The sequence below is a fragment of the Sus scrofa genome, chromosome 12, assembly GCF_054392235.1.
Source record: "Sus scrofa isolate SSC_HxYL_T2T_F1_AM1 chromosome 12, Sscrofa_HxYL_maternal_Yorkshire_Landrace_v2.0, whole genome shotgun sequence".
NCBI lineage: Eukaryota > Metazoa > Chordata > Mammalia > Artiodactyla > Suidae > Sus > Sus scrofa.
In genome coordinates this window covers 1,840,900-1,857,500 of record NC_139394.1, presented here as the reverse complement: position 1 = coordinate 1,857,500, position 16,601 = coordinate 1,840,900, and the positions used below count along the sequence as shown (strand labels likewise).

General features: G+C 54.2%; 1 protein-coding gene across 48 annotated transcripts in view; it reads left to right on the top strand.

Annotated features, from left to right (window-relative positions):
* The window catches only part of RPTOR (regulatory associated protein of MTOR complex 1), a 309,620-nt gene that overhangs the window by 203,389 nt on the left and 89,630 nt on the right, over positions 1–16,601 (top strand). For all 48 annotated transcript variants that reach the window (XR_014820511.1, XM_084983236.1, XM_084983251.1 and 45 more), the window contains one exon: positions 10,847–10,906. Coding sequence is in view for 47 of the 48 variants with exons in the window: in XM_084983236.1 (XP_084839362.1) it covers positions 10,847–10,906 (60 nt within the window). In the remaining variant the exon portion in view is untranslated. The remainder of the gene's footprint in view (positions 1–10,846; positions 10,907–16,601) is intronic.

Genomic DNA, 16,601 nt, shown 5'->3' with positions numbered 1-16,601 from the left:
CCCATCAGCGTAAACTCAGGTGTGGAGGAAGAGGACAGCCTGTGCTATGTCCCCACTTACAGATAGAGGGTCTCAGGAAGTAAATGGACAAATACGGGGTGACAAGCACACACCAGGAGGAAGAGAACGAGCAAAGAAGAAGGAAAAAGTTTAAGAGATCAAGTTCAGTTCCAAAGTTTGTGACCCTAAACTCGGTCAGAGGTATGGAGGTTCCTGTTGCAGCACAGCAATAGTGAATGCAACTAGTATCCATGAGGATGCAGGTTCGATTCCTGGTCTCGCTCAGTGGCTTAAGCATCCGGCGTTGCCGTGAGCTGCAGTGTAGGTCACAGACGTGGCTTGGATCTGGTGTTGCTGTGGCTCTGGCGTAGGCCGGCAGCAACAGCTCTGATTAGACCCCTAGCCTGGGAACCTCCATGTGCGGCAGATGCAGCTCTAAAAAAGGACAAAAAAAAAAAAACCCAAAATCGGTCGGAAGTACAGAACATGAGACAGAAAGTAATATAAAATAATGAGAAGCAAGAAAAATAAAACAGTGAAGATTCAGCATACGGATAATTATCTTTGAAATGTGCACCAGAGCAAACAGTAACAAGGCCGTGTGTGAGCAGGACCTCCTGGTGGCCTAGCGGTCAAGGACCCGGCGTTGTCACTGCTGCGGTGCAGGCATCTTTCAACCCATGTAAGCGTTCTTATTCTCTTCATAGAGTTACCAGGATGTGGCCCCAAAGCCAGGATGTCCCCCCCACCCCCCGACACACACACACTGCAAATGAGTTCAAAATAAAATGTTAGCAATTCGAATCCCGCCCTGTAGTAAGAGAACAGTGAACCCTGGCCCAGTGAGATTCATTCCAGGGCTGCTTTGATGGCGTTCTGTTCGGCTGCCTGTTACTATAATTCGTCATCTTAATAGGTGAGAGGAGAGAAGTTATTTGATAAAACTAAAAATGAGTTTTAATAAAAACGTACAATAAAAATAGAAGAGTGCTTCCTTTACGTAAGAGAAATTTTCCTCTAAACCAGCGCTGTCCTCACGCGCTAGAGCTCCAGCGCCAATGGCGTCAGTGTGGTTAGAACCGAGAGAGAGTCTGACTGTGATTCATTTAGCAAACTGCTCCGGAAGTGCCAGTCGGTGTAGTAATTCGGTGTGAAAACGAAGCGAAGGGTATACGTATTCTGAAGAGAAGGCAAATTTGCATTGTTTATGTCTGATCTGAATTTTAACTTAATAACCGCAACCAAAACCATGAGAAAATCCACTGGAAAGCCATTAGCCGTCACACGAGCGTCCAGCACAGTGACTGATTACTCAGAGACACAGTCAGTACTTCGAACGCCTGGGCTGCCTCTGGGAAGGTGGGGGGGCAGGTGCCAAGGCAGGAGGCGCTTCGTTGACGTGCTGGGTCTTGGCCTGGGCGCTGCTCACCGTCACGCCATCAGCAGCAGCCCTCAAACTCATGTCTGTATTCCGTGTGCGCTTCACGTGGGACGCACTTCACAGTAATTCCCTTAAAGTTTTGCCCTTTTTGTATATTAAAAATAGCCGACAGGAAACACACTGGGGGGGAGGCCAATCTGAGTCACTGTAGCAACAGCGGCAGCAACAAAGCAGGTGAGCTGAGCACCTGCTGGAGCTTCACGTAGAAGATTCCGTAAAACGTCACTGACTGATCCGCAGGGGTGTTCGAATTAACGCAGGGTTGACCTCAGAGCCATTGCCTGAGGAGATCCAGGAGATGAAGGCTATCAGTTCTCCCTGAATTTAAGCATGAACTGGACGCATATTGATAAAGCGAGCTTAAAGGTCAACCAGCAGGATAAATGTTTGCGAAGAGCCGTGAAAATTTTTTTAAAAATACAATTTGTGAAAGGAAACTTGTCCTACTAGTTACTGAAATGTATTTTGGAAGTTCCTGCTGTGGCGCGGTGGGTTAAGAGTCTGACTGCAGGAGTTCCCGGCATGGCACAGCAGAAACGAATCCGACTAGGAACCATGAGGTTACCAATTCAATCCCTGGCCTCGCTCGGTGGGTTAAGGATCCAGAGTTGCTGTGGCTGTGGTGTAGGCTGGCAGCTCCAGCTGTAATTGGACCCCTAGCCTGGGAACCTCCATATGCCACAGGTGCGGCCCTAAGAAGACTAAAAAAAAAAAACCAAAAAAGAATCTGACTGCAGCAGTTCAGGTCGCTGTGGAGGCTCGGGTTTGATCCCCAGCCCAGCGCGTGGGTTAAAGGATCTGGTGTTGCCACTGCAGCGCAGGTCACGCTGCGTCTTGGATTCCGTCCCTGGCCCAGGAACTTCCGTATGCAGCAGGTGCAGCCATAAAAATAAAGAAGACAAATTAATGCATTTTGAATGTTGAGGTGGAGTTAGAGCAGACATCCGAGTCAGTGGAACATGGTAGAGAGTTCCGGAAACAGAATCTATTATATAAGAATGTGTCATTTGGAAAGTCACTCAGTGTTATTTGGGGCACATGACTTAACATTTGAGAATTTCTTAATCCCTGCCTCTTACCTTAAGGAAATAAATTCCAGACAGACTGAGGATTTAAATGTAAAAAAGGAATCTCACAAAAGTACTGTAAGAATTATCAGTAAGGAGAGTTTAAAAGTTAGGAAGGAAAAAGAGAATGCATACAAGTATGTGTGGCTGGGTCACTTTGCTATACAGCAGAAAATTGACAGAACAGGAGTTCCTGTTGTGGCGCAGTGGTTAACGAATCCAACTAGGAACCATGAGGTTGCGGGTTCCATCCCTGGCCTTGCTCAGTGGGTTAACGATCTGGCGTTGCCATGAGCTGTGGTGTAGGTTGCAGACACAGCTCGGATCCCGCATTGCTGTGGCTCTGGCGTAGGCCAGTGGCTGCAGCTGCGATTGGACCCCTAGCCTGGGAACCTCCAATATGCTGCGAGAGCAGCCCAATAAGTGGCAAAAAAAAAAAAAAAAAAAAAAAAAAAAAAAAGAAAGAAAATTGACAGAACACTGTAAACCAGCTATAATGGAAAAAAATTAAAATCATTGTAAAAAAGTTATGAAGGAAGTGGTAGATTTTATTAAACACTAATTTGAGTTATGTGTGGCAAAGAAAACAATAAACAAAAAGTTTTTTGTCCTTTTTTTAGGGCCGCTCCCAGGGCACATGGAGGTTCCCAGGCTAAGGGTCGAATCGGAGCTGTAGCCGCCAGCCTCCACCACCGCCTCAGCAACGTGGGATCCGAGCCGCGTCTGCAACCTACACCACAGCTGAGGGCAGCGTCGGATCCTTAACCCACTGAGCGAGGCCGGGGGTTGAACCCTCATCCTCATGGATAACTGTCAGATTGGTTTCTGCTGCACCAGGTTTATGTTGATAAACCCAGTATCATCCAGAAGTCAACCAGTGTGTCCGTTCAGCCTTGATGAAACAGGAAGTGACACGTCCCTCTGGAGCCGTCAGACCACGGCTCGTCACCCACACGAGAGCATCCTCAGGCAGCTGCCCTGCCAAGGCCGCGTCCTGCGCACAGCACACTCGTCCCCACAAACTGAAAGGAACGGTCCCTGCGTTGGCTTTTGTGGGGGGCCTGGCGCACAGCGCGGCCACGCTGCCATCTTTGCACGGGATGGGTACCAGCCAGCGAGGCAGCAGACGAAGTTCTCGAGATAAACGAGAGCACGGATGCACCTCAGACGCGTCGGACTGGCTGGAAGGGCCTTGTCCCAAGGCGCATCCGGGGTGAGCGCACGCGGCTGAAACTCTAGGTCGGGCGTGAGCCAGTGGGCAAGTCAGAGGGGTGCCACGGGAGGGCACAGGAGCGGGCGGGAAAGGGCCCGAGAAATCTCTGGGTGTCGGCCGTGGGCCCTGTGCCTGGGAATCTGGGCACGTGCATTTGTCAAAACCCAGAGACGGGACAGTGTGACGTGTGCACTGCCTTGCACGTGATTTTACAGCGAAAGACAGAAATGGAACACACACCGAGACCTCGGTCTGTGGGGTGGGGGAGGCGCCCTGTCCTCAGTTGCCCCAAAAATGAGAGGGCTTGACGGACAGAGAGGCACGGACGCGATCAAGCAACCGTGGTCAGGAGCTGGTGGGGCACCCAGACGCTGGGGTGCACGGTCACCACGGAATCCTCGCACCCTGTAGAATGTCGGGAAGTGCTGGGAAGAAGTGTTTCCCAACGAAATGCCATGGTGTGTGTGGCGCATCCTCTCGTGGGGAATAAAAACTACGCAGACCCGGGGTAGAGGCAGGTCATGCCCACGGGCTGGGCGCGGCGGCAGGGCGGGGGCCCGGCTGCTTTCGTCCCACGTGTCGCTGTGAAGTTTGGGCTTGGCAGTGGCGGGCGGGGGCGGGGGGGTCCTTTTGTCCAGAACAAACCAGATCAGCACCGTTGGCTCTTCTGTAAGAGGTTAGTGTGAGAGTGAGAAGAGTTACCTTGGGTTTGGGGTCGGGTTTCCCTTGTAATTTTTCTGTACTGTTACATTTTTAATGGTAAAGATGTAGGACTTTTTTAATTAGAAAAAAACGTAATATATTTCCATTCTCACAACAGTAGCATCCAACAGTTACGTGATACTTTACAGGTTACAGAGCTGAGTTTTTTCAAACATCCTTTAACTTGTTCCTTAAAAATCTTGACGCCACTTGCTTTTGCGGATAATGGGGGAGAAAAGGACATATGTGAATGTTTGAAATAAATCTTTTGTTCTGTTTTTTTGGGGGTTTTTTTGTTTTTTTGTTTTTGTTTTTTGTATTTTCCAGGGCCACACCCACGGCGTATGGAGGTTCCCAGGCTAGGGGTCGAATTGGAGCTGTAGCCACCAGCCTACCCCACAGCCACAGCCATGCAGGATCCGAGCCGCGTCTGTGACCTACACCACAGCTCACAGCAACACCGGATCCTTAACCCACTGAGAGAGGCCAGGGATTGAACCCACGTCTTCGTGGATACTAGTCGGATTTGTTAACCACTGAGCCACGACAAACTCCTGAGCTAAATCTTATACCACAGCCACATGTTTACGGAGCGTCAGAACTGTGGGAGGCACCCTTCCAAGTGCTGGGCACACACCGGGGAACAAAACAGAAGTCCTGCGGCTCACTGCCCTCATCTTCTGTGATGGAGACACGTGTGGCAGATACGTAAAGTGTAGGCGTTCCCGTCATGGTGCAGCGGAAGCAAACCCAACTAGGAACCATGAGGGCCTGGGTTCGATCCCTGGCCTCGCTCAGTGGATTCAGGATCCCATGTTGTCACCGCAGTGGCTCAGGTCACTGCTCTGGCATGGGTTCTACCCCTGGCCTGGAAACATCCACAAGCTACACGTGTGGCAAAAAAAAAAAAAAAAAAAAAAAAAAAAACCAACTAAATAAATACAACAAAGGGTAAATCTTCCAGTTACCTGGGGCAAGAGTGTTGTGAGCCGAGGGAATGGCAGGTGCAAAGGCCCTGAGGTGGGTGCTGAAGGACAGGAGCAGGGTGAGCGAGGCGTGGGGCAGAGCAGTGACCTTGGTGGGCCCAGCCAGCACCCTGCCCCTCATCCTGAGTGGCCTCTGGACAAAGCTGAGGATGAAACGACTTGTTCCAGCACTTCCTCTGGCTGCTGCTGGAGGGCGCCTGGAGGGGAGGGGAGCACTGGCAAGGGTGGAGGCAGAGAGACTTCCGGAAAATGCAAGAGGCTCTGGGCCTCGGCTGGGCCGTGGCCTTCAGGGGTGATTCTGCCGCCAGGGGACTTCAGGCAGCATGGGGAGACATTTCTGGATGTCACAGCCGCGATGGGGTGCCCCTGGCCTCGGGCGGGTCGAGGCGTGGATGCTGGCCCCAGGCGGGCATCCGTAGCGCCTGGCTGAGAAATCCCGGCCTGAGGGCTCAGCAGACAGGAGGGGTCGGGCGCTCGGAAGGGGCGGAGCGGATGTTCAGAGCCTGTGCATGAGCCCCGGCCCCAGCCCCAAGCCTGCGCAGACCCCGCTGAGCCTGCCGTCGGAATTGCCGACGCCCGGTTTCGTGGGACTGTCGAGCCTCCTTCATCACCGCTGGTGTGCCCGGCGCGAAGGGAAGAGACGCGGCCCGTGTACGGTTTGTGCATCCTTGGTGACTAGTCTGTCCCGGCTGCACTTGGGCGTGGAGCCATCCATGGATGTCTTAAAGTTGCATCACGCCCCTGTTTTAGTTTCCTGTTTATTGGAACGTTGTATGTTCTGCAGATTTATCATGGTGGGTATTTCCCAGTTAACAATTAACTTATTTGTATCATTTTAAAGTCGGATTCCAGAGTGTGACGGTCGGCTGTGTACCTGGTTTTCCGAACTCTTCTCTTGATTTTTGGTAGAAGGCTCGCTGTGGCAAGGGAGACGCTGAGAAACCAGACCCCGTTACCTTCCTCTGGGAGCACTTAGCTCTGTTCCCTCGGACGGTGTAGCTGCTCTTGTGCCTGGGCAGTAGGGCTGCTTTCCCTTGACTTTGCTTTCAGTTCTGGGGTGCGGCTCTGACTCCTGGACCTTGGCTGCGATTTGGCCACCACGCCACCGGGTGTCTCCAGAAAGCCGCCCCGCCAGGTGCAGGCTGGGAGCAGTCCAGCCCTCTGCTCTGGTGTCCCTGGGGTTCCTGGGCTCTGGCCCCAGGCCTGGGCCACGCAGGGGTCCATCCAGGACCCCAGGGGAGCTCGCGAAGTTTAGCTCCTCCTTCCCAAGGCTTCCGCTGAAGCTCCTGGCAGCTGGGCTTCCCATCCCACAGGCCTCTCGCTCAAGCAGCAACCCCGCTGTGTGAGCTGGTTAAGGCAGGCCCTGCCTAGACTTACTCTTTTCAAGGTTGTGCCCTTCTGATTCTGCCTGTTTGTTCCCTCTTGGATGCTTTCAAGTGGTTGTTTTTTACATTTCGTCCAGCACTGCTTCGTGTTATTAACAGAAGGATTAGTCTGGAACAGATTGTTCTGTCAGAGTGGGATGCAGAGGAAAAGGCGATGGCAGCCTATCTGCACGGGACCCAACACTGGACAGAAAATGCCTTTCCTGTGGACTGTCCCTAGGCACACAAAGGTTCTGGTGCTCAGGGAGCCGCTGTCAGAGCTGCTCGAGGGCGGCTTTGGGGTTCAGCAATGCGAGGGAACACCTGGGTAGAGCTCCCTGAGGCGGCCCGCGTGAGCGGAGGCTGTGGATGGGTGGGTGGGTGGGTGGATGGATGGATGCGTGGAAGAATGGATAGATATATGGATGGATGCATGCATGCGTGGACGTGTGGATGAAGGGATGGATGGGTGGATGGATGAGTGCGTGAATGAACGGATAGATAAGCGGATGGATGGATGCATGGACGTGTGGGTGAATAGATAGATGGGTGGGTGGATGGATGGATGCGTGGAAGAATGGATAGATATATGGATGGATGCATGCATGCGTGGACGTGCGGATGAAGGGATGGATGGGTGGATGGGTGGATGGATGGGTGCGTGAATGAACGGATAGATAAGCGGATGGATGGATGCATGGACGTGTGGGTGAATAGATAGATGGGTGGATGGATGGATGAGTGTGCAGATGAGCGGATAGATAAGTGGATGGGTGGATGGGTGGATGGATGAGTGCGTGAATGAACGGATAGATAAGTGGATGGATGGATGCATGGACGTGTGGGTGAATAGATAGATGGATGGGTGGATGGATGGATGCGTGTGCAGATGAGTGGATAGATAAGTGGATGGGTGGATGGGTGGATGGATGAGTGCGTGAATGAACGGATAGATAAGTGGATGGATGGATGCATGGACGTGTGGGTGAATAGATGGGTGGATGGATGGATGGGTGTGCAGATGAGCGGATAGATAAGTGGATGGGTGGATGGGTGGATGGATGAGTGCGTGAATGAACGGATAGATAAGCGGATGGATGGATGCATGGACGTGTGGGTGAATAGATAGATGGGTGGGTGGATGGATGGATGCGTGGAAGAATGGATAGATATATGGATGGATGCATGCATGCGTGGACGTGCGGATGAAGGGATGGATGGGTGGATGAAGGGATGGATGGGTGGATGAAGGGATGGATGGGTGGATGGATGGATGCATGGACGTGTGGGTGAATAGATAGATGGGTGGATGGATGGATGGGTGGATGGATGAGTGCGTGAATGAACGGATAGATAAGCGGATGGATGGATGCATGGACGTGTGGGTGAATAGATGGGTGGGTGGATGGATGGATGGATGCGTGGAAGAATGGATAGATATATGGATGGATGCATGCATGCGTGGACGTGCGGATGAAGGGATGGATGGGTGGATGGGTGGATGGATGAGTGCGTGAATGAACGGATAGATAAGCGGATGGATGGATGCATGGACGTGTGGGTGAATAGATGGGTGGGTGGATGGATGGATGGATGCGTGGAAGAATGGATAGATATATGGATGGATGCATGCATGCGTGGACGTGCGGATGAAGGGATGGATGGGTGGATGAAGGGATGGATGAGTGGATGGATGGATGCATGGACGTGTGGGTGAATAGATAGATGGGTGGATGGATGGATGGGTGGATGGATGAGTGCGTGAATGAACGGATAGATAAGCGGATGGATGGATGCATGGACGTGTGGGTGAATAGATAGATGGGTGGGTGGATGGATGGATGCGTGGAAGAATGGATAGATATATGGATGGATGCATGCATGCGTGGACGTGCGGATGAAGGGATGGATGGGTGGATGGATGAGTGCGTGAATGAACGGATAGATAAGCGGATGGATGGATGCATGGACGTGTGGGTGAATAGATAGATGGGTGGGTGGATGGATGGATGCGTGGAAGAATGGATAGATATATGGATGGATGCATGCATGCGTGGACGTGCGGATGAAGGGATGGATGGGTGGATGGATGAGTGCGTGAATGAACGGATAGATAAGCGGATGGATGGATGCATGGACGTGTGGGTGAATAGATGGGTGGGTGGATGGATGGATGGATGCGTGGAAGAATGGATAGATATATGGATGGATGCATGCATGCGTGGACGTGCGGATGAAGGGATGGATGGGTGGATGAAGGGATGGATGAGTGGATGGATGGATGCATGGACGTGTGGGTGAATAGATAGATGGGTGGATGGATGGATGGGTGGATGGATGAGTGCGTGAATGAACGGATAGATAAGCGGATGGATGGATGCATGGACGTGTGGGTGAATAGATGGGTGGGTGGATGGATGGATGCGTGGAAGAATGGATAGATATATGGATGGATGCATGCATGCGTGGACGTGCGGATGAAGGGATGGATGGGTGGATGGATGAGTGCGTGAATGAACGGATAGATAAGTGGATGGATGGATGCATGGACGTGTGGGTGAATAGATAGATGGGTGGGTGGATGGATGGATGCGTGGAAGAATGGATAGATATATGGATGGATGCATGCATGCGTGGACGTGCGGATGAAGGGATGGATGGGTGGATGGATGAGTGCGTGAATGAACGGATAGATAAGTGGATGGATGGATGCATGGACGTGTGGGTGAATAGATAGATGGGTGGATGGATGGATGAGTGTGCAGATGAGCGGATAGATAAGTGGATGGGTGGATGGGTGGATGGATGAGTGCGTGAATGAACGGATAGATAAGTGGATGGATGGATGCATGGACGTGTGGGTGAATAGATGGGTGGATGGATGGATGGGTGTGCAGATGAGCGGATAGATAAGTGGATGGATGGATGGATGAGTGCGTGAATGAACGGATAGATAAGTGGATGGATGGATGCATGGACGTGTGGGTGAATAGATGGGTGGATGGATGGATGCATGGATGAGTGTGCAGATGAGCGGATAGATAAGTGGATGGGTGGATGGGTGGATGGGTGGAGGGATGAGTGCGTGAATGAACGGATAGATAAGTGGATGGATGGATGCATGGATAGCAGTGAGGGCCTGTGGCCAAGTCGTGAATGGATGGCCCTTGTTTCTCCGCTCTGTGAGCAGAGGGCACCTGCTGAGCAAGGCCCTGCTTCCCGCAGTGTGAGCCTCATTCCCGCTGGGGGCTGTGTGTTGCTCCACACAGGTCACTCCACCTGTCCTGTGTGTGGTCCAGTCCTGGTACTCATCCCTCTCTGGAACCCAGTGGGCACCTCCGACCACCCTCCACGCCTCATGTCCTGCGAGGGACACGGAAGTGTGTTCTGTCTGTGTGCTTTGCTGCTGCCCGCCGTTTCTGGAGAGGAGCTTCTTTGTTCTTACTTTATAAAGCAGGGGAATTAGATATTTTACATTTCTCCCGCGACAAATACTGTTGCCTTTTCAGTCGGAGCTGCCATCGATTCTGTCCTGCGCGGCGCCCGTAGCCCTGCCGGGAGGGAAGAGGAGGTTTGTGACCTTGTTTCTGCACACACAGCAGACGAAGCCCCCTAGGGTGTGCCAGCCTGCCCCACCCTAGCCCTCCTCCTGTGCTTTCGTGATAATTAAAATGACATAATTGAATTCGCTTTCCTTTGTCTCTCAGTTTTCTTTTGTGTGCCTGGAGGTGCTTCACTGATTCTCCCGTCGCTGCCCGCTGCTTACTGTCTCTAGAAGGAAGAGAGAAGGAGTCTGGTCCTCGTCTGGGTGGGCGCGTCCTGCCCCGCGGCCCCCGCGGCCCCCAGGGCTCTGCCCGCCGTCCAGTCCCGCGGACCTCTTTCCCCCTCGCTGAAGACCATCTGTCGCAGCTCTGTCCCTGCCCCGGGACAGGCTGCAGGGATAGTTCTCCATAAATAAAATCTGGGTTTCCTTTCTCATCCCCAGCTTCCTCGCTTAGCTTCTTCCCTGGACTGTTGTGTTTTCCTGTTAAATACCCCACTGCTGTGACTCACTCTCTTTCCTTTCTCTGCAGGTTTTGCATGCAGAAATGCGTCAGCCTGGTGCCTGGAGTCACACTGGATTTGATAGAAAAGTAAGTCCGATTTTTAAGCTATTATGGCTCCTGGTGGGTGGAGTCTCCTTTGTACACCCCCTTGGTTCTCAGGCTTCCTATCAACACAGGACGTTTCCCGTGTGTGTGTGTGTGTGTGTGTGTGTGTTCTCTTGTAGTCGGATTAAGGCTGTGTCTGTGATTGGTACATTGGTGCTTAGCTTGGGACACAGCTAACGTCAGGGCCACTTTAAAAGGAAAGAATAAAAGCTGAATCCTTTTGAACATTTGAAAATACTCTCGACAAACACTAAGCAAAGGCAAAACACATCATTACGCGCAGAGGTCACTGCACGTGCAGCTCCGTCGTCCCACCGGCGGCTCCGTCACCTCCCGCGCAGCTCCACCGCCCCACCTGCAGGAGGCTGCCGTGCCCCCTTTGCAACAGCGTGTGACTGTGCGTGTGTGAGAACGCACCTCAAAAAGCATGAAACAAAGTGTCTGCACTTCACTCTGGGGAGGAGCAGTGATAGGGACTGATTCTTTTTTTTCCATTTTGCTTGATGTTTCTTAGAATAATATAGACATGTAAGATCTAGGTACAAAAAAGTTAAAAGAAAGAAGCAGCGAAGGTGTAATTAGGACGCTTGCCGAGAGCTCACTGCGTAGAACCTCCCCTGGGCACATTTCGGATACCTGTCTGAGGAGTCACCTGCTGGCCACTGCACCTGTTTACCCCGGGTGCCTCTGTCCATTCACAGAGTGGGCGTTGGCACAGGAGAGGGCTATCGTCAAGTGGATGGGTGCCAGCAGGGCAGCCGAGGGAGGCCTGGTGCCCCTCTGCTCAGAGTGCGTCCAGGTTACCAGCGACCGGCCCGTGGCTGAGTCTCGGTTCTCAAGGAAGAGTTTGCAGGAAGCAGATGTGCAGGATGGCAGCACCCCTGTGTCAGCAGGGCCGTCCAGGCCGCTGTGCTTTCTGCAGTCACGGAACGTTGGGCAGTGGGGAAGCTTCCCGTTGTTTTCACCTATCTTATTATCACTTTCTGGAGGTTTCTGGTCAAAATATGCAGCTCTCGGATGCACCGCGCCCTCGGCGTCCACCTCCATGGGGCGTTTGGTCTCCACGTGCTGTGCTGGGCCCGTGGCGTCCATCGGGGTTGTGAGTCCTTGTGTTTGTCTGCACATCAGTGCAGCAGGTCCACTGGCAGGGGGTGGGGACAATGGCGGCAGCTTCCTGATCCTCCTGTGCTAGTGATGGCACCACTGCTCCAGGCCAGGCCATCCAGGAGACCTTGCCCATGTGTCCGTAGTGGCCACCTGGCCGCCTGGTGGTTGCAGAAGCCACGCCTGGCGGCCCCACGTGCACCCACCGCCATCCTTCATCCTCCCGCATCTGCCTGCCAGTCTCGGCGTGGCGGGGCCAGCCTCCCCCATGCAGAGTGCCAGAGCTGCCGGCGAATGGAGTCGCCTCCCTGGCAAAGGCACCGCCGCCAGCTCCTTGCCTGGGGTACTCCACGAGGAGGGTCCTGGCTCCGGGGCAGCACTGCTTGTGTGCAAAGCCCTTGGGCTATTAGGAGGTGGGTCTTCTTCCACACGCCCCTAAAACGCAGGGGTCAAAAGTCAGCTCCAGCTCCTGCCCAGTGGCCTGGTTGCTCATCCTGCACAGACTGGGGCTGGTGGCACTGCCTGGATATGGAGGGTCACTGTCCGTCTGTCTGGCCCTGCGGCAGGTTCAGCAGGAGGGTTTCTTTCCTCCTCCAGAAGCCACGTGCCCCCACGGCTGTCTCAGATGGGGCTTTCAGTGCGTGTGCACCACAAGTCGCCTTCCTGGCCCCCTGACCAGAGTCGGGGCAGAGGCACCCTCTCCCCCCAGCCTCCCCCAGGGGGACCGCAAATGTTTCTTTTCTTTTTTTGTCCTTTTCTGTCTTTTTTTAGGGCCGCACCTGCGGCCTATGGAGGTTCCCAGGCTAGGGGTCAGATTGGAGCTGTAGCCGCCGGCCTGCACCACAGCCACAGCAGTGCCAGATCCCAGCCACTTCTGGGACCCGCACCACAGCTCACGGCAACACCCAATCCTTAAGCCACTGAGCGAGGCCAGGGATCAAACCCGCAACCTCATGGTTCCTAGTCGGGTTCATTTCCGCTGCTCCACAACAGGAACTCAGCAGGTGTTTGGTTTTTTTTTTTTTAATTAATAAGGAGCTGATGTTTGAAGGAGCAATGGAATATTTCAAAGTACATGCACTTTCGAACGGTTTGGGAGGTTTTAATAAACGGCTGCATGATATCGACAGTGGCGAAGGCTTCGAGCGGCTGCCGGGTGGCTCCCAGGGCGCCCGGCGGTCCGTCGGGTGACGGTCGGTCGGGTGCCGGGCTGTCCCCCCGCCCAGGGCTTGCGTTAGCTTCCAGGCCGACGGAGGGTGTGGTGGCCGTGCCTCTCCTGGGGGAGGCACGGGCCGTCGGGCAGAGCTGAGGGAGCCTCGCCTGGGCTCCGGGGCCCAGGCCCAGGGGCCTGGCAGGATAACTTGGTCTTAATTCCAGTTCCAGGAACAGCCAGAAATTGGCTTTTTTGCTCAATTCCGTGGTCCTGCCCATTTATTCTTCAGCTGTTCTTCATTCCTAACAAACCCCTAAGCGCTGTTGAGCTGTGCTTCAGAGGGAAGCCTCCAGCAAGGAAGCCCCCAGGACGTACCCTGAGCCGTGTGGGCCTCGCCACGGCTGCCACGGACATGCTGGTGGGCCCGCTGGTGTTTAAGGACATTGGAACACTTGGTTCCGCCTCCAGTGTGACGCTGGTTTTGGCTCACCATGTGGAAACCCGGGCACCGGAGAACCCCTCTGTCCCCCGTCGCCCTGCCTCCTGACCGAAGCGACAAGTCACAGGACACAGGGGAACCCGAAGGGCCCCTGCCTGTGTCGTTGGGTCTGTTTTCTTCAACGACCTGCAGAGAACAGGGCTCAGGGCAACCTGGTCCCTGCCCACCTCTTCCCTTCCTGGCACCTGCTCTGTGCGTGTAGAGGGTCACCCTGTCCCACCGGGCGAGGGGCCACACTGAGACCTGGCGTGCGTGGATCTGCGGCAGGCAGGTGGCTGGTGCCCACGCGCCACCCGCTCCTTCCCCCGCCCAGGACCGGAGACGGCTGGTACTGTCGGCATGAGAGTTCCTGCCCTCCATGCTGCATGGTGGGCAATCCCCATCCGAGGACCCCAGAGAGCCTCGCGGCCCAGTGCCAGGTGTGGGGACTGGAGGGGGCGCCAGGCTTGGCCTCCGTCACTTGTCTCTCCAGCGCCTTCCAGGGCCTTCCCTGGCTGCCCATAGATGGTCACCCGCCTCTTCGGCGCCCGGAGAAGAGGATTGAAAAGTCGCACCTCAGAGGTGCTGCGTGGCAGTGCTCCGGAAATGTGGTTCAAACAGCCGCCTCTGTGCCCAGCTCAGCACGAGGTCCCCAGGTTACCCAGGATGGACCCCTTCTTGGCACAAGACTGGAGCGCAGACAGGAGCGTGTGTGTGATGGAGTTATTTAGCAGTCTTTAAAGCCAGAGAAGGAATTTGTTTTCTAATTAAGCTGCTGTGTCTGGAAGTAAATTATAGTGAACCTTCTTCGAGCCATGGCCCCCCCCCCAATTTCTAATTATCTAAGCGAACCCTGCAGCCTGATGAATAAGCATGCAGTACGTATTTATATTCCTAGTCCTTTGAGAGACTGGCAGTAAGATCCATGCGTGGAAATTAAGGGACATTTTTCAGCCCTGAAACAAAGTAATGAAACACTTAAACAGTGCTAGAAATATTAGGATTCTCAGAAAGCTCCGGGGAATTAGAAAGACACGACGCCTGCTCCATGTGGCTGTTTGTTAGTATTCTGATCACTGGAGGCGCAAAGCATACCAAAAAATTATTCATAATTAACATCTATTGTGTAAACAGCATATTTTAAGTAGCTAACCATCCAGTGCCTTGAATAAAAGGAGTTGCTGCGTCCTGCTTCTTCAGAACCTTGGACAGCCGTTTCGCCCCAGTGTGGCCCAGGAGCAGGGCCTGGAGCCAAGCCTGGACTCGGGTCTTGCTTTTCGCCTCGAAACCTCCAGCACTTGGTTCGCTCAGCTACAGTCTCCAGCTGACGGTCCTGGGATCCGAGTCCTGTGGCCACAGCGACGAAGGTGTGGGAACAGACCCGAACGGTTGCCCGAGAATCCGGGGGAATCCGCGGCTCCTTGCTGGATAACGGTCGTAACAGGGGGCATTTGCTGGTCACATGCAGTGTGCCAGGGGCTGCGCCGAGGCCTTGACATGTTCTGACTCGTGGAGTCCTCCCAGAGCCGTGAAGGGAGGGCCGATATTGTCCACATTCCAAACATGGGGATGCAGAGGCACAGGGTGGGCAAGGAGCTTTGCCAGGCGGCCGCCCAGGGCCCTGCCCCAGCCCCTGCCCCGGCATGCGCGGCAGGAAGGGCCTCGTTGGCCCGTGAGGCCAGTGTGGGCTGAGGGGCTGGGGCTGGCAGCAGCCCGCTTCCCGCTACGGGCCTGGGAGCTATGATTAGAATTTACGCTGCTATCAAGCCGGAATTGTACACATGTATTATATTTGAAAGGAAAACTATCGAAAGATACCAGGCTTGATTTCAAAACTACCCTTCTTTCCAACATAAATATATTATATCGGCTGGTTGAAGGTGAAAATCAGTAATTCATTAATGCCTGCCAGTCACTGATAAGATGAGTAATGAGCCACTGGAAGCTAATTTAGAAACGAAGTGGGAGAGACCAACCCCCGAGAGCCTGCGCCGTGGAGAGAGTGTGAGTCATTGGCGGAAGCGTGGGGACGCTGTAATGGCCCAGGGCAACGGATCCTCCAGGCCGCGAGCTGGCATCCGTCAGCCTGGCCACCCGGCTTTGCTGCCTGGTGCTCCGCTCCCGCTCCGGCCAGAAGGGAGGGCGAGGGTGGGCACCTCCTCCACGGCCCCCTGTCATCCTGGGCAGCCAGCCTGGAGGAGGCTCCCCCTGCGGCTGTGGATGAGCTGCCCGGGGAGCATAAGGCCCTCAAGGGCTCTGCAGGCACAGAGGGACCGGATGCCCCTCTAGTCATCCAGACAGAGGGGTGTTTCAGCATCTGCGGCACTAATTTCATCTCCCGGCACCTGTGCCCTTGCTCAGCGCCCTCTTGTGTCTGCCAGGCTCTAGTGGATGCCAAGTCCGTGGATTCGGGGTGGGGATGGCAGTGCAGGCAGCTTCTCTTCATGGCAGGTGGCTGTTGTCTTCATGGAAAGAGATGTCTCCCGAGGCTTGCTGGTGCCCCCTCGGCCTCATATCCCAGGCACGTGACAGGGGAGGTGAGGCTGAGTCAGTGCCTTCGCCCCTTTCCGTCCCTGTCGAAGCAGGCACTCTGCCCTCTTTCTTAGTCTCCTCCTCAGTCACCTTGCTCCGAGAGCTTGTCCAAGGCCAGCTCTGCAACACCGTCCCCTCCCTCGAGGCACCGGTGCTGTTGCACTGGGCAGGGGGCGGGCTAGGTGCCAGAAGCAGTGGTCCCTAGACCTGCCCCCCGTGCAGACCCTGAGCCCCCTGTCCCCCGTGCTGGCGTCCTCTCCATCTCAAACCCTGGAAACCAGGACGAGAGGAAGTTGAGTGACTTGCTCAGAGTCACTCTTTTTTTTTTTTTTTTTTTTTTGTCTTTTTTTTGTCTTTTTGCCATTTCTTGGGCCACTCCCGTGGCATATGGAGGTTCCCAGACTGGGGGT